The sequence below is a fragment of the Rhinolophus ferrumequinum genome, chromosome 11 (assembly GCF_004115265.2).
Source record: "Rhinolophus ferrumequinum isolate MPI-CBG mRhiFer1 chromosome 11, mRhiFer1_v1.p, whole genome shotgun sequence".
Classification (NCBI taxonomy): domain Eukaryota; kingdom Metazoa; phylum Chordata; class Mammalia; order Chiroptera; family Rhinolophidae; genus Rhinolophus; species Rhinolophus ferrumequinum.
The window spans coordinates 46,750,196-46,773,643 of record NC_046294.1 but is presented as its reverse complement, the minus strand read 5'-3'; the positions used below and the strand labels follow the sequence as shown (position 1 = coordinate 46,773,643).

Genomic DNA, 23,448 nt, shown 5'->3' with positions numbered 1-23,448 from the left:
TTATATGCTGGCAATCTGATAGTCCAGATATTTGCACCAACAGCTAGCTGTCTTTCATAAAAGCAATGGAAAGACATGGATATTTTATAGACAAAAGGAAAATGTGCTGGCTAAGTTTGGGGAAATGTGAACCAGAAATCTTTCTAAGAGGATATTTTGGGAGATTTCAAATACAGTTATAATATGCTTTTTGATGCATCATGAGCATGGGTCAGCCAGAGTGTATACATAGCCTTGGGTTGAGACACTCAATATATGTAGAGCAGAGGGTAAATTATTTAAAAGTTACAAAAGATACAAAATTAAATATGATTTTTTTGCTGATGGAAAAGAATCTGTCAGTTTTCACTTCCACCAACTGCAAAGAACTCTGGTCAAAAAGTCCAAAACAGACAAACAAACAAAATAAAAAACATGAAAGAAACAAATGAAAAATCCAAAGTAAACATTGAGAACATATGAAGAGAAGAACTTTTTAATTATAATAAAAAGCACATATTTTGTTTTCTGAAACCTTGCATTTAAATCCTCACATGGCCCCTGTGGTTTAGGATTATTGTTGTCCACATGTTACATGTATAGGGCTATATTGAGGGGCAAGGTAACTGGAATCTGATTACAGCCCTGGAGAGAACATTACAAGATGTGTGGCTCTATAGTCCAGGTTCTTAACACTACATGGCTCTTAGTCATCTTGATTCCAGTCAATTGATGAAGGCAACTGATGAATGCCTGAAGGTTGAGAGCTTTTCAAAGACAGTCTTCTCTACCCCTGACTGGCATTCATGTCTAAAGTTGAATGACCTCATCAGGGGGCCTTTGGAATAAATACAGTTACTGATTCTGGCAACATGAGTATGTCTTCCAGATCTCTACTAAGGCCTCTGTACTGACTCAACCAGAGTGTAACATGCCATTATGAATGATCACTGTACTTTAGCAATAGGATTGCCAGATGATCCTGATCCTAAAAAAGGATTCAGGTAAGCCTTGGGCAGGGAGGGGTGGGGGTGGGGGTTTCACTTCCTCTTGGATAAACTGATTTACTCTAAAAGAGAATTGCTATTGTTTCTTTCATAAGTATAATTTTCTCCCCCTTCCACTAAGATTTCACTGGATTGAAGATGAAAAATACATTTCATTTTCTATGCTTAGAAGTGGCTGTCTGAGGTTCCTGGGTTGAGAATTATTCTGAGGCCACATCCAGGTTCAGGGGAATGAAGGAAGGTCATGCCCACATAGAAGCATAAACATGTGTGCTGGCATTTCCATCCCTACCCTACATACAAGATTCACTGCATTCATGAGAGTTCTGGACATAGGAGTGTGATGGGTGGGAATGGCATCCTTTGGGGGGAACAAATAATTCATATTTATATTGATTCTTAGTTATTATGTCCTCAGCCTCTGATTCAACAGCTTATAAACTATTGATTAGAAAAAGAGAGGAAAGGTCAGGAAAGGCAGAATGTTTTACCTAATGCATTGGCACTACAGTATGTACTTTAACTAAATATGATTTATTTGTATTTGGGTGAGTCTTTTTCCCTTGGGCCAGTAGAAGTTTTCTTAACAGGATACACATTGGAGTAGTAATTTCAGGGGTTCAGTCCTCTCTTATACTCTCCCCAACCCATGTGAAAATAAAACGGTTCAATTCCCAGGGAAGTCAGATTCTAATATCTTGTTAATCCCTGTTACTATATTTTTAGGAAGCCACCAATCAGGATCTCATAAGCTCCCTCCTCAGGCATGTGTCACATTGGCTTCATGGCAGATAACAACCACTCCCACTTCCAACACCTTTACTTTGTCTTAACTGGAATTCCAGGGCTTGAACAAAAGTACTACTGGATGGCATTCCCTCTGGGTGCTATATATGTCATTGCCCTCTTTGGCAATGGTGTCATCATTTCTACCATCAAGTCTGAATTGTCCCTGCATATCCCCATGTATTACTTTCTGTGTATGCTGGCATTGGCAGACATGGGACTTGCCCTTTGTACTTTGCCCTCTATGCTAGGTATATTCTGGTTTAACTACAGGTCCATCACCTTTGATGCCTGCCTTGTTCAGATGTACTTCATCCACACCTTCTCAGCCATTGAGTCTGGTGTCCTGGTGGCCATGGCCTTTGATCGGGTTGTAGCAATCTGGAGCCCCCTCAGATATAGCACCATCCTAACTAATGGTGTGGTCTGCAGAACAGGGGCAGTCATCTTGACAAGGGCAGTCTGTGTGGTCTTCCCTGTGCCTTTTCTCATCAAGCGGCTCCCCTTCTATGGCTCCAACATTCTCTCCCACTCCTTCTGCCTCCACCAAGATGTCATGCGCCTCGCCTGTGCCAGCACTCGTGTCAACAGTCTCTACGGCCTCATTGCTGTCATCTTCACCAAGGGCTCTGACTCCCTCTCCATCCTCCTTTCCTATGTGTTCATACTCCGAACAGTAATGTCCATTACCTCAGGGGAAGGCCGGCTGAAGGCACTCAACACCTGTGTTTCACACATCTGTGCTGTACTCATCTTCTACGTGCCACTCATCGGGGTGTCTGTCATTCATCGTTTTGGAAAGCACCTTTCACCACTGACTCATGCTCTCATGGCTAATGCCTACCTTATTATACCCCCTGTGCTAAACCCCATAGTCTATACTGTGAAGACCAAGGAGATACGAAGGAAGCTCATCCAGATATTTGTTCAAACCAAGATCACTGCAGGGGGTTAGGGTCTGCCCGTTTAAGAGAGAAAGAATCTATTCTGTAAAAGCTCAATTATGACTATGAAAAATAAAGATTTATATATATATTTTTCACATTTCTGTGTGATTTGAATTGGGCAAAGATAGATTTGCCTGTTCTCAGAGCGTAATTTCCTTTTCCTGTGCCAAACAGTCTTTTGCCCAGTACAGAAAGAGTGACATCGATGGGAACCGTTCAATGTACTGTCCTGTATCCCTGCATTTATGAGTTGGCATATAACAGCTGAAGGAAGGGAATATTACTAATTCCATTTTGTAATAATGCTTTTGGATGGAAATAGTCCATTAATTTTATGCTTTTTAAATTAAAGCTCACTAAATTAATTTAATTTAACATTCTATCTCGAGAGTTAGGAATGGCCTCCTCTGGCTTAACAGGGAAAAAAAATGAACTATATTTATTAAATAATAAGAGAACACCTGGGGATAATACATTATTAAATAAGATATGAATCAAAAACTGATCACATTTCAGGATTAAGAATATAAATGTATACAATTGAGTGGGGGTCAACTGTGTTGCATAATTTGGGATAAAAAATTAAGGTCTTCCGTGTGTGACTCCTACCTTCTCATAACTGTAATTTTTAATTTTAAAAATATCACTTGGCATCTGGTATTGTTACAAAATTAAATTTAATCATATAAATACAATTATTTGTAAACTTTGTAATACTGTGAACCTATAAAAAAGTGTTTAAAAATATCAAATGTAAGAGAATAAGAAAACTTATATTTATAAACTGGCCATTAAGTAAAAGAAACAGTGCCAGAGCCTTCTACATGTTATCTTATTTGATAATTATAGCATCCCTGTGAGGGAGGTTGTTATGTACTGTTTCCATATGAAGATACAAAGCACAGAGCCGCTCATTTGTTGGCCAAGGCTCAGACAGGCTGATTTCTTGGAGATTGTTGGACACCATCTATGTCATGGAAGTTAGATAAATGGGTTAGGCCGAGTGGGGAAAACACTCATAATAAAAGCTTAAAGAATCATTATGGATTTTGTTTGAAGGCAAACTAAGTATAGGAAATAGAAAGGACAAAGGCACATGTATACACTGAACTATTTGTATCCCTTCACATGGTCCAAATGACATTTTCTAATTTACTGTTTGATTGTTAAAAATCTATGACAAAAGATTCTTTGTGACTTGAGTGGTGAGGGTTACTATCTATTACTCAAATGAGTATCAAGTTCAGAAGTTTAACAGCACAGACCCTAGACTGGTTAAGATTAATTCAGTAAAAGTATGCATGCAAGAAATGAATATTTCCATTTTAATATTGCTTTCAGGTTCAAGAGGCCTTACTGAATTAATCTTAGATAGTTTCATAAAAAATAAGCTTTATTTTTTAATTCTATAAGACACAAAAGCATATTGCAGACATTTAACAAAATCATAAAGTATAAAATTGCATTTAAGTGTTCTGGATTATGCAGGGAGAGTTGAGCTCTATCACTTCTGGAGGCACTTGTTAAGAGTTAGCCAACACAATCGCAGTCCTGAATTTGGAACAGGAAGTGCAACCCAGAGCTATTCCTGTGGTTAAGAGGCTAGGACTCAAGCTGTTCTTTTGACTTGAGGGAAAAATCCTTAGATGCAGGGAAAGTGACCAGTATCCTCAGGGGTTGAACAAGTCTCTGATGAGTTTCAGTTCTTGGGTGTTTTCACCCATATGTGATGCTTGACATTTAATCTATGCCAAAAATTTCTAAATCATACTCTATGGTTTAGAGACAAATAGAAATGCTCTTCATAGCCATTGTCTTTATCTTTGGTGCCTTAAGTACATAAAAGCAGAAACAAGTGTTCTGGTGAAGGAGTTTGTGGGTTTCCCTATGTCCCTTTCTATCACCTTCACTTTTCTCCTTTAGAGATGAAGGTGGTGATGGCCACAGCAACAGCAGTATTGGCGGTAGTAGTGATAGCTGCAGTACTGTAAGGGTGATGGTATACTTTTAGGGATTTAGCAGTCTAGTTTGCTTTACTGAATTATAGTTTGATTTACTTTCTTTTGTGGCTTTTTCCTCCCCTCTTCTTTGTTTCTCTCCCTCACTGCCCAATTTAATAGCTCTGTTTTCCCAAGGCCTAACTCATTAGTCAGCAGAACAATAACTTGCAAGAAACTGAATGGCCTTCAGCCATCTATCTGGACACCAACAATCAGGCTGCAATTCTGGACTGTGATTTTCTGTCAGATGACATATGAATCACCCAAAGACCGGGTTCGAGATAGCCATGGCAGAACAAACTGGACCCTAGGAGAGTAGCATGACTAACTCCCCCTTTCCTATGTTCTGCTGCTTCTTGTGTAACTATAGAACCCTCTGAGTGTTCTAGGAAGGGGGAAGGTGGTCTCTGAGACAACAGTCCGCTATCTTCCTTGAATGCTGGCATTTTGAATAAACCTACTTTTCTTTCCACCAACTCTTGTTTCTTGATCGTTGGCTCATGAGCCAAGCAACCGAACCTGAGTTTGGTAACAGTACCATCTACTAAATAATAACCAAAATACCTGGTGTTTTAGATATGGTGTCATTACTTCTAGAATTAACTCTATGAGTGAATATATTAAGAGCAAGGGCTTCAGTGTCATTCACCCTGAATTCAGGGTTTAAATTCTGGCTGTGTGACTTATTACTTGTGTGATCTGGTCAAGATACGTAATTTATTTAATGCTAATTGTCCTAGTCTACAAAATCTGGGTAGGATTGCTCCTTCTGTAAAGTTACAGAGATTAAAAGAGTTAATACATGTAAGACTTAGCCCAGGGCCTTGAAATAATAAGCATTTAATAAATATCAGCTGGTAGTATTATCATTATTTAATTATTATTATTATTATTATTATTATTATTATTATTAATTATTGTTCTCATTTGAAAAAACACATTGAGGCACAGAGGGTTTATGTTACTTGATCACGTTCATATACAAGGTAAGTGGGCACAGCCACAATTTGGAACCACATCATTACTCTAGCTCCGAGATTAACAAGCAAAAGACTCTAAATATTTGTAATTTGTCTAAATAAATCAAGCTGAAGGAGATTTGAGGGTAAATATTTGATTCATTAATTAGAAGTAAATATGAGCCATGGAAAACATAGCTTTCATATAGCAAGGGAGACAAATATGCTAGAGAAAGAATTGCAAAGTTAGGATATGGAGTATGTATGTAGATTGCTGGTAAAGAATTTAGATTTTTGATTTTGTCACCTCACGGTCCCATCAGAGAATGAAAAAATAATGGCATTTAAAGGGTACTTCCAGCTAATTGCTTTGCTTCTGCTATCATGGTTTTTGAATACTGTAAATATATTCTGTGATGGCTGGCTTTTATTTATAGTCTATTGTAGTTTTCAAATTTTTGGTTATGCATGTGTATAAGGAAAAAAAAAGCAGACTCTAATATATTTATATTTTATTCTTATTCATTCAAAAATTGTATACAGACATTACAATACTACTATCTTATGTATATAACAACACATTAAGGAAAATAAACATTTTTGAAGGATGAGATAAACTTAAATACAAATAAAAGTCCTGTTATTTTCTCCTTGCAGGCTAACTGATTACAATATGTCCTGTTTCAGAGACATGTTTTCCATTTAGATAACATCAATATTGAGGCCTTGGCTAATATTTTCATTTTGCACAAATCAACAATATTCAAGCAATTTCCATTGAAAATGTAAATTTTGTGTCAATCTTGAAGATTTAGTCTTAATCTGCCTCTCTGTCTAATTTTATTCTGGCAAACTGAACCTCTTACTTAGGGATTTCACAATATTGATGACCAATTTCTCACTCATGCATCTCTATCTGAGAATCACTGGTTCCTTCCCTCTCCCTGGAATTTACTTATAAGTCTAGAAAACCCTAGGCAGAGACATGAGAAGAGTCTCAATTCACAGGTTTTATAATTTCAACAGATCTAAATTTGAATTTAGTTCTGCCACTTAGAAACTGTATGGCTTTGAGGAATTTACTGAACTGCTCTAAATCTAATTTTGCCATGTGTAAAATGTTGATAACACCCGTTCTCAAAGATTGTTGGGAGAATTCTTTGAGATAATATATAAAGGCAAGTAGCATTATTAGTTAGTATCACCAAATTAAATATGATGTTGTCATGTGATACCTACCCAACTTGTAATTTGTATGTCTTTCCTTACAGAGAAATATGCGAAGGATTGAGCAGAAAACTGGTGCATTTTTCTCTGTATCTCCAGGGTCCAGCATCATGACTGGCATTTCATTAGTGTTAAATGTATATTTATTGAATAAGTAAATAACCCCCCTAGCAACTTGATTGTTTAAGGATTAACAAAAAATACTTAAAGCAAGTATTAGCATCAACGCAAAGGCACTTTGCTTTTGATATACGCATCCCCACACATGTGAACACTGCTTTCTTGAGGTTCTTCCCAGTGCTGAACATTTTCATTTGTTCTCATACAAAGCCGTAATTTTACTTGGTAAAGTTTTTTGCTGGATTCTCTAGTACACAGCAAAATAGAATTTATGCTGGGTCAAAAGAGTAAAGGCAGAACACCTATTATTCTATTAAGTATGCGGCAGAAAACTAGAACAGTTATAAATCCATAAAGAAGTGATATCCCTTAAAAGAAAAGGTATAAATTAAGTAACCACAGATATGTCTGTTTTAATTTTATCATAGGTGCTCTTTACCCAATAAACACTGAAAGAAAAATAAATGCTATTTGATTCTGTAGCAGTTTACTTTGCTCTATTAAAAAAAAAAAGGTATCTCAGAAACCCAGCCCTTCAGCAGTGCTATAGAGCTTCAGTGATTCTTATTGTGGTTATTATTTAATTGATAGTTAAAGAAAAAATATTACTTAACAGTATATGAATAAACACTCATAAGTGTTATCTGGATCGACAGGTGATAATTTATATCATCACTGATGCTCATCTCCAGTTTGAAAGAAGAACAATTATGATATCAATTAAATCAGGTTTTGTATGTGACACTAGACATCAAATTATATACATCCCCAAATGGAGTATATGTGGACCAAGAATGACCTGTGTTATATCTTTACTCACAAGCCTTACCCACCCTTGCATTTTACCAGGTGTGTATAATTTGACTGCATTGTAACTGCTGAAAAGGCTACGTATTCTACATCTTACATTTAATTCCATTTCCCTAGGTTCTGTTCTTTCTCCTCTGGAACACGCGGATGATCCGCCTTCGTATCTGCTTGGTCTTCACACTATAGACAAGGGGGTTTAGAACAGGGGGGAGTAACAGATATATATTGGCCATGAGCATGTGCACTACTGGTGATAAATGCTTCCCAAATCTGTGGATCATAGTGACGCCAATGAGAGGAACATAGAAGAGGAGCACAGCACAGATGTGAGAGAGACAGGTGTTGAGGGCTTTGAGCCTTTCAGCTCTGGAAGCAATGCCCAGCACAGTCTTCAGGATGAGCACGTAAGAAAAGAGAATGACGAGGGCATCCAGCCCCAGTGTGAAGATGACTATGAGGAGGCCGTAGAGGCTGTTGACGCGGGTGCTGGCACAGGCTAGCCGCATTGCATCTTGGTGGAGACAGTATGAATGAGACAAGATGTTGGATCTGCAAAAGGGCAGCCGCTTTATAAGGAAGGGCACGGGGAAGACGACACAGACTGCCCGGGTGAGGACAGCTATTCCGATCTTGCCAATGATAGTGTGGGTGAGGATGGAAGCATAGCGTAGTGGGTCTCGGATGGCCACAAATCTGTCGAAGGCCATAGACACTAATACTCCTGATTCTACCACCCCAAATCCATGGATGAAGAACATCTGTGTGATGCATGCATTGAAGGGAATCTCGGGGGCATTAAACCAGAAGATGCTGAGCATGGAGGGCAAAGTAGACATGGAGAGACCAACATCAGTCAGAGCCAAGATAGAGAGGAAGTAGTACATCGGCTCATGGAGACTATCATCTACCTTGATGACAGCTAGGATGGTACCATTTCCTAGGAGAGTTAGTGTGTAGAGAAATCCCAGGGGAAAGGCCATCCAAGGATTTTTATCTGGCATCCCTGGGATACCTGTCAAAATGAAACTATGGTGGTTGGCATGCGATGCGTTAGAATTCATCATGGTGTTCTCACTATCGGGTGAGGCTGGACTCTCCCATCTAGTTCATAGCTCCTAAATTGAAAACATATTTTCATATAAGACAGGTAAATGGCTTTTAAAATTATAAATGGAACAGCAGAGGCAAGAATGGTGTTAAAAACCTCCCTTCCCTTGAATTCGCCTGAAAAATGGAGATAAGATTAAACCCCTAGTGTTTAGACAGTAAAACATTTGAAAATCTTTTATCAGTTCTCAAGGTCTAGCAGAACAGAAGCAGAAACACCCACGGACTTAATAGCATAGAACATTTTGCTAAATAATAAAAAAACGCTAAACTCACATTACCGTACACACTCATCTACACACATTCCACTGTCTTCACAAACCCACATGTGTATATATATGTACATTCTCACACACACACACACACACACATACGTGTGTATGTATATTCTTCCTCATGTCTAGATATCTATTTCATTGTATTTATAATGGCCTACATTTGTAAATAGTCACATTAGTGGATAAAACTGTTCAAATTAATATTTAATCTTCACAAATTTTAAAAATTTATAATTTCCCATAACCTCATTTAAAAATAGCAAGGAACTGAGAATAAAAGTTATTGGCTCAGAAACAATCACACATGAGTAGCCACTCACCAGATTTTTATTTTGAGAGTCTCCTAACTCACCAGAAACTTGCAGCACTTCTTGAAACCTCTTCTGTCATCAAACCAACATGTGACCCCTTTCAAACTTGCCTCCAAAACATATGAAGTAATTATTTCCCTTCTTCCTTTTGTATAGCCAGTCAACAGTACAGCCCATTCCTCTCAGGCTCCCTAACTAATGGTCCTCTATCCACTGGTGCCCCCCTTCCAATAATTCTTCATTCTGTAGTTAAAATAAACTTTAAAAAATTGGAATATGATTTATTCATCACACGCAAAAGCTCCTTTAAGGGCTTCTGTTGTACTTAGAACAGAGTCCCAAGTGCTTATCTTAGCCAGCAGAGTAAGGCATGATTCAGCCCCTATCACCAACTCACACCATTTCTCTCCCCTTTGGTCTCTTCAATCCAGCCAAATTTGCAGTACTTAAGTTCTTGCATCTCACTAAGATACTTCCCGATGTAGGGTTTCCACATATGTTCTTCCCTGTTCTTTATGCCTTTCTCCACCTCCTGTATAGTTCCTCTTTGCCTGATCAAAGCCTATCTGTCCTTCCCAAGTAAGCCTTTTCCAGCTGTTCATCATCCTTTAAGACTCCCCAGAATGCTGTTTTTACATTCTGGCCTTTTTCTTATAAGTAAATACAGTTAAACATCACATAGAGTAGTTGTTTCATATCTGTCTCTCCTACTAGAAGTTTAACTGCCTAAAAAGAAAGGAATATTTATCCGTTCATCACCTAATAGACCATATGTTAATTGTATATTAGCTTTTCCGTATGTGTTGAATGAAGGAATGAAACAATGAATGAATGAATATGGATGATCAAATGTCATTCTTTTTTCCAGAAGTATTGCAAGCCCTCAAACTCCTCTCTGATCTTTTGCATGTGGGTTGAAAATCATTACTCAAGAGAAAAATCTGTTTTTCTAATAGGGTCCCAACAAAATAAAGAAAAACAAAACCTTAAATGAGGAGTCTTTGAGAGGTAGCATGGTGTCTTTTATGTCCTCACCTAGGCACCTGCTTTGGAGAAAGGAGGAAGAAAAATCTCTAAAGACATTTTGGGAACTTTGAGTCTAGGTGGGGAGGATGGGGTGTGGTCGGTGCACAAGACCAGGTGGGCTTCCCTGCTTGTTCGCCTCCTTTTTCTCTGCTGTGAGATAGAATTTTCTGTTTGGGAGGCAACACGGCTAACAAGTTATTTTGCAGATTCTGATCTCTTAGACAAGAGGAATGCATGAAAGATAGCGTAGTCCACTTACAAAGGTCATGTTGTGTGTAGCAAACAGAATTCAGGCCTCTCTCCCAGCAAATCACAATGCTCAGATCTGAACAAAGCATGCTGAGGTGGCTGTCTAACCCTTTGACTCACTTTGAGAAAGGAGCTTTTTTTATACTTTACAGGCCAAGTGAGAGCCCTTCACTGTCAATCCCTCCTCTCAAGCGATTCAGAGGGCTTTCACTTGGGAAGAATCAATTGGCTCATCCTTATTACATGGTTTTCTTGGAAAGACTTGAAAAATCTTTGATATTCTCTGAATGAGTCCCCAGGGCCTGCTGAAGCACTGTTTTTCTATGGAAATTGTTGATTTTTGTTTTCTCCTTCTTTCGCATTGCTTCTCATTCTATACATGCAAATCGTTTTACCCCATCTTCTTTTTTTTCTCATTCCTTTGTCTATTCTCCATCTTCCTTCTCTTTGCCATTCTCCCTAAATTTTCAGCCCCCTCTTTTCTCTAGTTCCCATTTTAATTCACATTTACTATTCCATCCAATCTTAATTTCATTCTTTTCTGTGCACCCCCCTCATGGTATATCTTCTTTTATTCCAAATAGCAACGTCTACATTTTACTTTTTTTCCATCTTTTCTTTGCTTCCTTCCACCCCATGACACTCTATAGACTCTTTTCATCTGTCCTTATCATTTCTCTCACTAGAACTTCTATGAGGATTTAATGAAATAATAAATAATTATAAATAATCCAGCACAGGGCCTGCTACGTGGAGAGCATGAACAAAGATTTTAAGGTTAATGTATACCTGTCTCAACCTCTGTGTTCCAGTTCAGAATTCATTTGGCTTCTTTCTTTCCCTAAAACTAGCAACAGAGCACTTAAGAAGACTTCTGAAACCTCCAGTGGCATCTGGAGCCGTCATGATTTTACAATAATTTTGTAACTGCACTCGAAAAATCCCTTGAGGCATGTTATGTAATGCCACCAGGAGTACTCTACCCCGATTTCCCTAAGAACTCCGAACTCTTTCTTCATCTGTTAACTGCCCTTTCTTCTGCCAACACATTTAAAATTTTTCATTTTGAATTTTCTTTTTTAAAAATTAAATTTATTGAGATGACGTTGATTAATAGTATTAGATAGATTTCAATGTGCAATTCTACAATACTTTATCTGCATATTACATTGTGTTCAACACCCAATCTCAAGTCTCCTTCCATCATTATATATTTGACCCTCTTTACCCTCCTTTACCCACCCCGACCATCCTACTTTCCCTTTGGCATCTTGTCAACTAAGTTTGAAGAAGACAGAAAGATCTACTTTAGTCTCAGTCTCAATGATGACATAGTGTTGTGATTTATCCTGAAATAGTGTTGGGGTCTAATGTACTTTTTGGATTGCCTGGATGCTCTATCAGTAAAACAGAAGACAAAGTTCTTTAAATTTGTTGGACTTGTTTGGTTTCCTGGGTTGTTATTTCAATCTATCGAATATAATTACTTTCATTTGTTTCAATGTATTTTTCTGTAATATTTTTTCATCAATGAAGTAATACTTAAAATTACAGAAACAGTTGGCACCTCAGTATGAGCCTTTGTGTGGTTAGTCCTTAAATTGCCCACAGACCCTCTTATCACCTCTTCACGCCCCTTTTGGTCTCATTTATTTTCCTTCATAGACATAGTTACATTATAACAGCAGAGAACAAAAGCCAGATATAAACAATTCTTATGATGATACTTTCTTTTTCAGGCATGATAGAGAATTATGACAGAAGATTATCTATTTATTTTCAATTTCTAAACTCATTTTTTCCACAGTGTGTATTACAACCTATAAGAGACCACCTGTACCATAAACATTAAGAGCTGTGCTTTATAATAAATGTTTCTGCATATTTTTAATAAGACTTTGTGACTATGTCTAGACAATACCATGTGTTGTCAAGAACGTGGAGCAATTGGTAATGTGAGTGTAAAGTGGTTCAGCTACATTGCTAAATAGATTGACGTTTTCCCTAAAATTAGATAAACACCTATTATACTGCCCAGTAATTCCTCTCCCAGACACCTGCTCAAACATGTTCACACACAGATTATATACTAACGTTTGTGGCAGCATTATTCATAACAGTTAAATGCTGTAAACAATCCACGTGTATATCAACTAGTGCATGGATAAATAAATATGTTTTATCCATATAATGCCATACTACTCAGCAAGGAAAAGGAATAAACATGAATACATCCAGCAATATGAATAAAACTCAAAACATTATATTAAATGAGAGAAGCCAGACACAAAGGCAATTTATTGTATGATTCCATTTGTATGAAATTTCTAGAAAATGCAAACTATAGAAATAGAAATCATATTCATGGTTTCCTGGGGTCAGAGACAGGTCCAGGGCTGACCTCAAACTACTATCAGGAAATCATTTAACGTGATGGGAGTTTTAAAACCCATTTGGGGCAACCGTTTCACAATTATATACATTTACTAAACCTCTTCAAATTGTGTGCTTAAAATGGATAAATTCTATGATTTTTAAATTATACCACAATATAATAAGATAGATAAGTAAATAAAATAGCAATTAAAAAATCAGTAGTGAGGAAGGAACTATTTTATACTTTACATGCGAAATGAGAGCCCTAGACCATTGCTGTAGTCTAAATAAGAGGTCATGATAACTTTGCAAACATGGTAGGTGTGAAGATGAAAGGAATTTGAAGTATGTGGAACATATTTTGGTTTGGACTCAATAGGCCTTGGTAGTGGATTATATATAAGGAAGAGGAAAAGAAAGATCTGGAATTTTGTTTTGGGCAACTGGATAGATTGTGGTATGGTTAGTGTGATTTATTGAAATTAACCATAAGCAGAGAGGAAGAAAAAGGTTGTTTTTGTTTTACAGAATCCATCGTGCTACTGATAACCACCAGACCTTCATCTGACAGACTTCAGGAATGCCAGAGAAGGCATTCTGGTAGCCTTGCCTCTCTGTGTCCTTTACAGTACCACATTCCTGGGTAATGTAATCATCTCTCTGTTATCGAAGTTGAGCAAAGTCTCCATGAGCCCATGAATTATCTTCTGGCTGTACTAGCTGCCTCTGACCTCAGCACTAACTTCCATGCCCACCATGATCAGTGCACACTGGTTCAACTGGTGCTCAGTAACCCTTGATGCCTGCATCACACAGATGGCTTTTATCCATACCTTTGGGGGAATGAAGTCAGGTGTTTTGGCGGCCGTGGCCTTTGATTGCTTTGTGGCTATTCACTTCCGTTTCACTATGCTACCGTTCTCACTCATGGTGTCATCAGCAACCCTGGAGCAACAATTCTGTTGAGGAGTGTGGTGGCTGTGACTTTCCTCTTCAAAAGGTTACCTTTCTGCCACTCCAGCATCCTCTCCCATGCATACTGCCTCGATCAACATGTCAGGAGTCTTGCCTGTGCTGACACCCGTGTCAATAGCATCTGTGGCCTGTTGGCTGTCTGTACTAGATGCCTGATCCTTTTGGTGTCTAATCCTTCCTAATCCTCCAGGCAGTATTGGGCATTGCTTCTTGGGAAGAGAGACTCAAAGCTCTCAACACCTGCCTTTCTCATATCTGTGCAGTGCTGCTCTTCTGTGTGCCTCTTATAGGCATGACCCTGATTCATCACGTTGGGAGTTATTTGTCACCAGTATTACACACAGTTGAGGTCAATATCTGCCTGTTGTTCCCTCCTATGCTCAATCCTGTTGTATGCAGTGTTAGGACCAAGCAGATCTGGCAGCAGATGGTCTGAATGTTCTGTGGGGGCAGGATTGACCCTTAATGGTGTCTACTACTTCTGTGCAAATGCAATCAAATCAGAGAAGAGTATCAAATGCAGCACTGTCCAGTAGAAATTCCTGCAGTGATGGAAATGTCCTGAATCTCTGTTGTTTAATATAGTAACCACTAGCCACACATGCCTATTGAGCACTTGAAACTTTGCTAGTGTAGAGGAACTGAATTTAAAAATTTTAATTAATTGAAATGTAAATTTAAATAGTCACATGTAGCTCATAGCTAGTCTATTGAACAAAAAATCTAATGGGTTTTGACATGCCATTGCATAATAGTTTTGATGAAAGCAAGAATCTATCTTGGGTAGCTTAATAAAGTAAGAACTTAGCTTCCTCAAAATGGTATGTAAAAACTTTTTCAACACTTAGATACAATAAAATTTACTATTTTTGGTATATAGTTCTATAAGTTTTGACAAACACATAGAGTCATATCACCACTGCTGACACCAAGATACAGAAGTACTATATTATTCCCCCAAATTCCCTCATGATGCCCCTTTGTAGTCAGTCTCTCTATCCATACCCAATCCCCGGAAAATACTGATTTGTTATCTATGACTATAATTCTTCTTTTTCCAGGGTGTCATGGAACCCTACAGTATATAGTCTTCCATATCTGGTTTCTTAGCATAAGGCATTTCAGATTCACCCATCTTGTTGTGTGTATTAGTAGTTTATTCCTTTTTATTGCTGAGTAGTATTTCATTGTATGCTCTGCTATTGTTTAAAACTTTTTCAAGAAAAATTCTCAGATTTTTTTTGCTCTATTATAATCAAAATAGCGTAAATGCTGACATTTGCTAGTATTCAATGGGAAACATAGCATATTTATTTATTTTTGCCTTTTGTGTTTATTGATATGTGCTTTGAATATTTTTAAAAAATAAAAATGAGATGTGTATGTTCCACAGTTGGAATCAGGAGAGATGAATATTAAAAATAAAATAGCATGTGAAGAGTATGAAATCATGGTTCATTCAGTGAGATAGAAGCCTAAGCAACTCTACATATAGTTTAGATTTCAGTTTCAACCTCACTTCAGTCCAAAAGGCTTTATATACTTCACAACAACAGGGACACTTTTCATTTTATTTCAGTCTATCCCAAGTACTCAATGTAGTGCTGAATATATGGGGGCACTCATGCATTTTTTGAATTAATGAACGAGTGAAAAACTACACTAAGTACTTTTGACAATTAAGTTCATGAACTCATCCTAGTAAAAGTACTACATACTTCATTGCTGACTATCACTAAACTCACTTTCGAAGTATTCCCCTTGGGAAACTATGCACCTATCCCAGTGTCTAGTCATGCCTTCAAAGCAATTTTGGAACTCTTTTTCTGGAATGGCCATCATAACTGTTGTCGTATTACCCTTGATGTCTTGAATGTCATCAAAATGTCTTCTTTCAATATTTCCTTTACCTTGGCGTAACAAAAGAAGTCACTGGGGGCCACATCGGGTGAGCAGGTACAGTGTTCCAATACAGTTATTTGTTTACTGGCTAAAAACTCCCTCACTGACAGTGCCATGTGAGCTGGTGCATTGTCATGATGCAAGAGCCATGAATTGTTGGTGAAAAGTTCAGGTCATTTTCATCTTTTTCACATAGCCTTTTCAGTACTTCAAAATAGTAAACTTGGTTAACTGTCCAGTTGGTACAAATTCGCAATGAATACCGCCTCTGATATCAAAAAGTTTAGCCACATCGTTTTGACTCTTGATTTGGACTGACGGAATATTTTTGGTTACGGATAATTGGCTGTCTTCCATTTTGCACTTTGATGCTTTGTTTGAAGGTTGTATTGGTATGCCCATGTTTCATCACCGGTGATAACGTGGCCCAAAGCATCATCTTGCCTCTCTAAAAGGTCTTTGCAAACTTCGACTTTCCTTTGCTTTTGTTCATCAGTGAGCTACTTCGGGACCATTTTTGCACACACCTTTCTCATGCCAAGATTTTCAGTTAAGATTTTCCTAACTGTTTCTCTATCGATGTTTACTTGGTTTGCATGCTTCTCACAGTCAGTCGATGATTTTAATGCACAATTCGATGAATTTTTGCAATGTTTTCATCAGTTCTGCTTGTTTCTGTCCGCCCTGACCTTTCTTCATCAGTGACGCGTTCTCTCCCCTCAGAAAAACATTTAATCCACTTGTACACTGCTATTTTCTCATGTTATCCCTTGGATTAACATGTCCCTGATTTCTTGCCAAGTTTAACAAGAAATTCAAGCTCAGACATTCTCCCAATGGCACACAAAAACATGCAACAAGAATAATGAACGCCACTCAGGAAGATACCACCACACATTGACACAAGCACAGCAGTGAGACACTGATATACCAAGGTTATGAAACCTTACCGAGCTGTTTGTACAGTGCTGCCAATGTAAGCTCACAGTGGCGAGTTCACGAACTTAATTGTCACATCTCTATGCTTTATCAAGATTGATTTCATGCTTCTTAACCTCTTTCTCTCATTTAATATTAATAAGTCTCACTCAAAATTTCCAGTCACTCATCTTTCTTGATGGGAACCAGTGGGAAGGGGCGGTGTTTATATATGAATCTGAACATTACTTGTGTAACTTTATGGAGTTACTTAATCTCTCCAGATACTGATTGGGATAGGCAGCTTTGTGCAGTGTGCCTGATACAGATACAGTGAGAATATGGATAGAAAACATGTTTCAAGGAGGAATAAAAAGTCAGTGATTATTAGATATAGTCAGAATTATTTATTTCTTGCCTACTATGAAGAGGTAAATTCTGGTCAAATGAGGCTGAGACCAGATGTGGGTATGCAATTGGGAATCAAGCAATCTGTAAGATGGGTAGATTGAGGACTATGATTTATAACCATATTTTTTTTTGAAATCAAAGGGTAGTTTATTAAAAAAAGAATCAAAACAGAAACTCTAAGTACCAGTGTGTACATTGTACACATTTAAATGACTCACAAGAATGAAGTTTTTTTCATATGCATTAAGATCACACCACCCTATTGTTAATCAAAAGATGTTCAAGGAGAAATCTGACTCCAAACTGCATCGCCATCATAAAGAGACCACATTTCAAACATGCAACAACGCCACTGGTAATAAAGCTTTGGAATGGGTGCTCGTCCTACTATTTCACTACAAACAGGCTAGAAAGCAAGATAAGTTGAGAATGTTTTCTAAAACAGAATGCAAGCTGTCATCGTGTACTCCAGCACTCCTTACTCCTCTGCTGCCATTTTTAGCAAGTACTCTTTGTCAATCTTGAAGAGTCTCCATCCCTCCTCACTGGACAGATCAGAAGCACCTCTTTTTTTGTAGAAGTTGATAGATGATTCATTCCATTCTGCTACCAAGAAGTGCATGCTGCTGCAGCGGCATTTCATGGCAACCTGGCTTAGATGCTTCAGAATTTCTGATCCAATCCCAAAGCCTCTATAATCACTCATCACGAAGAAATCCTCAAGATACAAGAGTTTGCCAATCCATAAGTCATAGGTAAAATAGTACATGCGAAACCAACAATACTGTGTCCTTCTGGAGTGTGGTGCTCTTTGGGTACTTCTGCCACCAGGCAGTGGTAGAAAGGGTGCTCTCCGAAACCATCCTCTAGCAGATCTTTTTCAGTTAATATTACTTGTTCTTCCATGTATTCATATTTAGCCAGTTCCTTGATCAGCCGCAGGAATGTCATTGCAGTGGGCAGCGGTAGCCGGGCGGATCACGAAGTTAGCCATTTTCGTCTTTTGCTTTTCTTCCCTTTGCGGACCAGGCCCCTGTATTTGAACAGCAGGAGAAGGTGGTTCTTCATTCGTCTCCCGGGAGCGTCCTGTCCTCAGTCAGGCTGGCACCATGACCTGGGGAACCTCGGAGAGCAACAGAAAAACTTCCGCTGAGTGCAACTGGAACTGCGCTATAACCATATTTCTTGAGTATATGAGTGGAAGCAGTTGACCATAGAAGGTAGCATAGCAATATTGGTTAAGATCAAGGAAGAGCTTTGGAGTGAGATAGACTTGGGCGTCAATATCAGCTCTGTAACTTGCTAACTTTAGATGGGGAAAGTTATTCAAAACCTCTCTGAGTTCCAATTTCCTCATTTGCAAAATAATGGAGAATAATAGTTAACCCATAAGCATGATAATAAATAGATCTGACAATGTGTTTAAAGGGTATAGTGCTGTTTTTGGCATATATTCTGAATTTATCAGATGCTAGTTTAATTATGCTTAGAAGGGGAATTGGGCTGCAGAAGTGACTCTGTTAAGAGGATGACTTCTTAGCAGAAATACCTGGGTTAGAGGAGAGACATGAGAATGGCCAAGGGAACATTGAGAACTGTTAGGAAGAATACATATTGGAGCAGAGAAACAGAGGGTTGACTCTTTCTGCACTCTCCTTATCCATGGCTGAGAATCTGTAGCCTAAGGCAGGTGAAGAGGAATGGTTGTAGTCATCTGAACCAGGCAGGCAGTTTTTGAAGATACCCATTAGTGTCAGCCCCCAGGGCCAGGGCTCTGCTCATCGTCTCTGATGTACGGGTTTGCTTGGGCCCAGGAGCAGGGTTTGAAGCTGCATCAGGGATATGTGTCTGAGCTGCTATAGAGGAACATATTCATATGGGTCTCATAACTTTCTCCAATCAGTACACTCCCTAAAGAAAAAAGCTCTCTGTTGCTTGCTGACTTCATTAGGCTGCCTATAAATCCCCCACCCTTGGGAGATGGTTTAATTCCTGCTCTGTGATGGGATTGAAGAGAAGTTGATCGTGTTTCCCACTGATGTGAGCAGGTAAGATGAGTACATAAGGGAAGGGATGGAAGAAGAGGAATTAAAGAGTGAGGAATGCTAGGAGAAGGTGGGAAGGGAGAAGAGAGATGAAATGATGGGAGCTGCAAGTAAGGTAGAATAAAGAAATGGAGAGGTGTATGGAGCCTGGAAGAAATTGAGATAGGGAGATGGGAGACCTGAGGAAATGGAGAAAGAAAGAGAAAAGGAAATAGGATTCAGTACTCTCTTTATGTGGCAAAGATTGTTCAAGAATCACTCAACATTATTAATTGAAGCTCTATTATTCCAGATCTTACTTTAGTAGCTCATACTGAGAGAAGAAAAACAGGCATGACGATACTGTTAAGAGACTCACACTTCAGGCAGATAAAGAAGATGATGCTTGTATATATAAATTATCAATATCAAATGTGCCCCATTAAGAGTCAAATGAAAGGTACATTCATGAAGTGGTGCAGAGATTTAGAAGCAGAGGGTAAGTTACAGATTAACGTGCCCTGAACCTGTCAGGGAAGGTTCCAGATTGTGACCAAAATAGATTTCAGTGTTGAGAAATAAACAGAAGGTGGGGATTGGTAAATGAAGAGGATGGGTCTATGCCATCATTGATGCCAGAATGCAAGGATGTTGGCCTTTGGGTTACTAAGTTGTTGAGTTGGGTTGATCTTATTCAAGTCATTTAATTTAGCCTTCTGTATATGATTTGGAGGATGTTACCTTCTGCCTGGACTGTCATATGGAGAACTGAAGACATAAAGCGGTAGCTTATTCTTCTGGTTAGTGGACAGTGAAGAGAAAACCTTGATGAACTGAGGCACTGAACTTTTTTCTACAACTCATTCCAGAGTGTATGAGCTCATGAGATAAGGAGAAAAGGCCTTCTGCTCCTTCTCCTGTCAACATGTCTTCATTCCATAGGAAACAAGTTCTCCACCAGTAAAATGAGCCATTGTCTCCTGTCCTCCCAACCCTCACATCATCCAGTGTCATCTTTTTGTTCTTTATGAGACACGATCCAAAGAACAGAACATAATGGTTGTCTGCTTTATGGTCATCTTATCTCTTAATTACTCTCCCATTCCAAAACTCCTTTCTATATACACTAGCACATAGAGATACACACAATGCAAATATATGTGGATATTCACATATTTTAACTTTTATTTAAAAAAATGTTTTAATTAGTATTTTTAAAACATACACGGACTGACTTCACAAAAATTCTTCTTTAAGTAAGCCATGAGGACATTGTTCTCCTTTCACTTATTTCTCATCTCTATTCCTTCTCCAAGTCATATAGATGTACAATAGAATATAAACAATTCTTATATTTTAGAAGAAGGAAATCATACTGTCCCACTGTTAACTTCTCTCATAAGCCTGACTTCTCTAATGGTCTACGGTTTAATGAAAAATAATGGACTAGGGAGCTGGTAAATCTAGTTTTGAATTTTGAATCTGTATCTATTTTACCTTTAATATACTATTTTACCTTGCCAGGTAAAATAGTAATTTCTTTTCTTTTAAATAGGAGAAACATCTATATCAAATTTTCCTGGGATTATATAAAATTATCTATAAGGTGGCTAGCAAATGTTGACATAGGCAGAAGATCTTAAGTCTTTTCCTTTTCTCTTAACCCTCCTTCTTCTCCCAGTCAATGAGAGGATGATTACACTGCTTTTGTTCCCTGGTGTCTGGGGAAATTATTTCCTTCTGGCTCGTCCTTCCCTCAAAACTTCCAGGCTTATTTAGTCTTTATTCATTCCTGTATTATCTATCATCTATCCATCCATCAATATATCTAATGTAAATAAATTATTAGAGCTTTTACTATGTACCAATAACTGTGCTTATCTCTGGAGTAAATGCAAAGATGAATACATATGTTTTATATTCCCAAAGAGCCAGCATCCTAGAAGGAGAAAGAAATGTGATCAAGCAATAAGATTTTAGCGCTATAAAAAGTATATATAAAGTACTAGTGGAAGACAGTCAATAGAATGAGTGATTTTGCATTGCAGAGAGATTCCTTGGTAGTTACCACAAAGGAGATTCACTCTTAATATCTGTGTTTATCAGGTTGAGAGGAACAATGAAATAGAAACCTTAATAGCCTGCTTTCCTGTCGTGCCAGTCTCCTGTTTCCCCATGTAGTAATTGCCTTCCATTCATATGTTGCTTTGGCTTTTCACATTATTCTTTCTACTAGGTTGAGAGAGTTTTGAACTCAGAAACTGCTTTTTACTTATTTCTGTCTTCCTGGCCATCTTGTACAGTAACTGGCATTAAAAAAGTCATTTAGAGTCTCAATGATTGATTTAATTCAGCATGTCTAATCCATATCTCATTTGGCACTAGTTTTCCTGATTTTCAGTGTTATTTTTCTGCCATATATAATATAATAATATTAAATATTAGCAGAAAAAGCATCAGTCTTCCCCCCACCACCCTGTAGAGTAACCAATGATTATTATCACCACCTTCAGTAGACTGAAGGAGGGAGAGAAAATTAGTAACAATCCCTCATATTTCTCCTTATATAACAACTGGCAGTGTCTGGTACTAGCAAATTCCTTATATCAATTCAGATACAAATTTCTTTTATCTATGCAGACACGAAGGTAGAAAGCCTAAGGCTACTGAAAAATAAGAATACTTATGACTGGCCATATCTGCACAACTGGGCTAGGTTATATCATTCTTTATTACCTCTGTGTTGATAACTAAATGTCCTAAGTAAAAATTTAAAAATCAGCAGCGATGACACCAGCACTCTATGGAAAAGTCCGGAAAGAAATGCAATGGTCATCTTAAATATAGATTACAGATTCTGCCTCCTCTTTGAAACCATCTGTTTTCTTTGCTGTTATCATTCTGTGGACTTTCTCACCTAGTGAATTACTTGATATTCCAATTTGTAATGTTTCCTCAGCCTGCCAGTCCCTGAGTAATTCTCTTTCATTTATTAGTCGCAACTTCTACCCCATTTATGCTTTTTACAAAGTCATTTATCACATGTGGCTAAGTGCCTCCCTGCCTTTTGTATGGGTGTTTTATTTAGGCTTACCTACTACCCTGTTTTCCTGAAAATAAGACCTAGCAGGACAATCAGCTCTAATGCGTCTTTTGGAGCAAAAATTAATATAAGACCCAGTATCATATTATATTATAATATATTAACCTGGTATTATATTATATTATATAAGACATGCTCATATTATATTAAAATAAGAGTGGGTCTTATATTAATTTTTGCTCCAAAAGACGCATTAGAGCTGATTGTCCTGTTAGGTCTTATTTTCAGGGAAACACGGTATACCTAGATTAGGATGCCTCAAGGTGTGTATTCCAAAATGCTGTTTGGAATTTTTTTTTACAGGTTTCATTAGGGCAGTCAACTCACAGTAGGTTGATTCAAAGTCACATGGTTGATATCCATGGGAAGTAGAAACAAATACTCCAAGGTGTAACATGGAGAAAAGAAGAGCAAGAGCCATCATTTCAGTAGACCTAGAAAAGTGCAGAGAGAAACATAATTAGAGCACAAGATGAATCTAAATCCCATACATATGTAAGTGAAGAAGGGAGGAATTATAGGAACTATTCCACTATAGGAAAAGGAATAAAGAAGCCCTGATACAAAAGAAGACTTCCAATAGAGTCTACTAGAAGAGGACGGCTGATGATATCTCAGACCAGCTTCCAGCAAGGACATCATGGAGCTTGCTATTACAGGTGTCCAGTGGCTCTTACATGCTTCTCCATTATTTCTGGTGCAAGTTATTTGGCTTGGAGACTTAATACAAAGACACATTGGTTGTAATTGCGGTAGCTGTTGTTTTGTTGGTGTGTGTGCAGGTGTGCAACATAATACTATAAGCATTTCATATTTCAGGTCAGGGCTCTGGGCAGCAAGATGAGGATGAGTTTAGAGAGATTGATGGTTCTAATTAGGACAGGGTAGAGGGAAAAAAATGAGGCCAGATTCTGACAAAAAAAAAATTCAAGA

At 38.0% G+C, this 23,448-nt stretch overlaps 2 protein-coding genes and 2 pseudogenes across 2 annotated transcripts; 2 read left to right on the top strand and 2 right to left on the bottom strand.

Annotated features, from left to right (window-relative positions):
- The first annotated feature begins 1,770 nt into the window (after positions 1-1,770).
- Positions 1,771-2,727, top strand: LOC117031286 (olfactory receptor 51H1). The gene has a single exon (XM_033121821.1). It carries the CDS (start codon positions 1,771-1,773, stop codon positions 2,725-2,727), a length of 957 nt encoding a protein of 318 aa, XP_032977712.1.
- Positions 2,728-7,948: 5,221 nt separating this feature from the next.
- LOC117030954 (olfactory receptor 51H1) lies at positions 7,949-8,899 on the bottom strand. Its single transcript, XM_033121220.1, has one exon. It carries the CDS (start codon positions 8,897-8,899, stop codon positions 7,949-7,951), a length of 951 nt encoding a protein of 316 aa, XP_032977111.1.
- A 3,829-nt stretch (positions 8,900-12,728) lies between these two features.
- Positions 12,729-14,593, top strand: LOC117029736 (olfactory receptor 51H1-like; annotated as a pseudogene).
- A 2,926-nt stretch (positions 14,594-17,519) lies between these two features.
- LOC117030565 (diamine acetyltransferase 1-like) lies at positions 17,520-18,548 on the bottom strand (annotated as a pseudogene).
- Between the last annotated feature and the right edge of the window lie 4,900 nt (positions 18,549-23,448).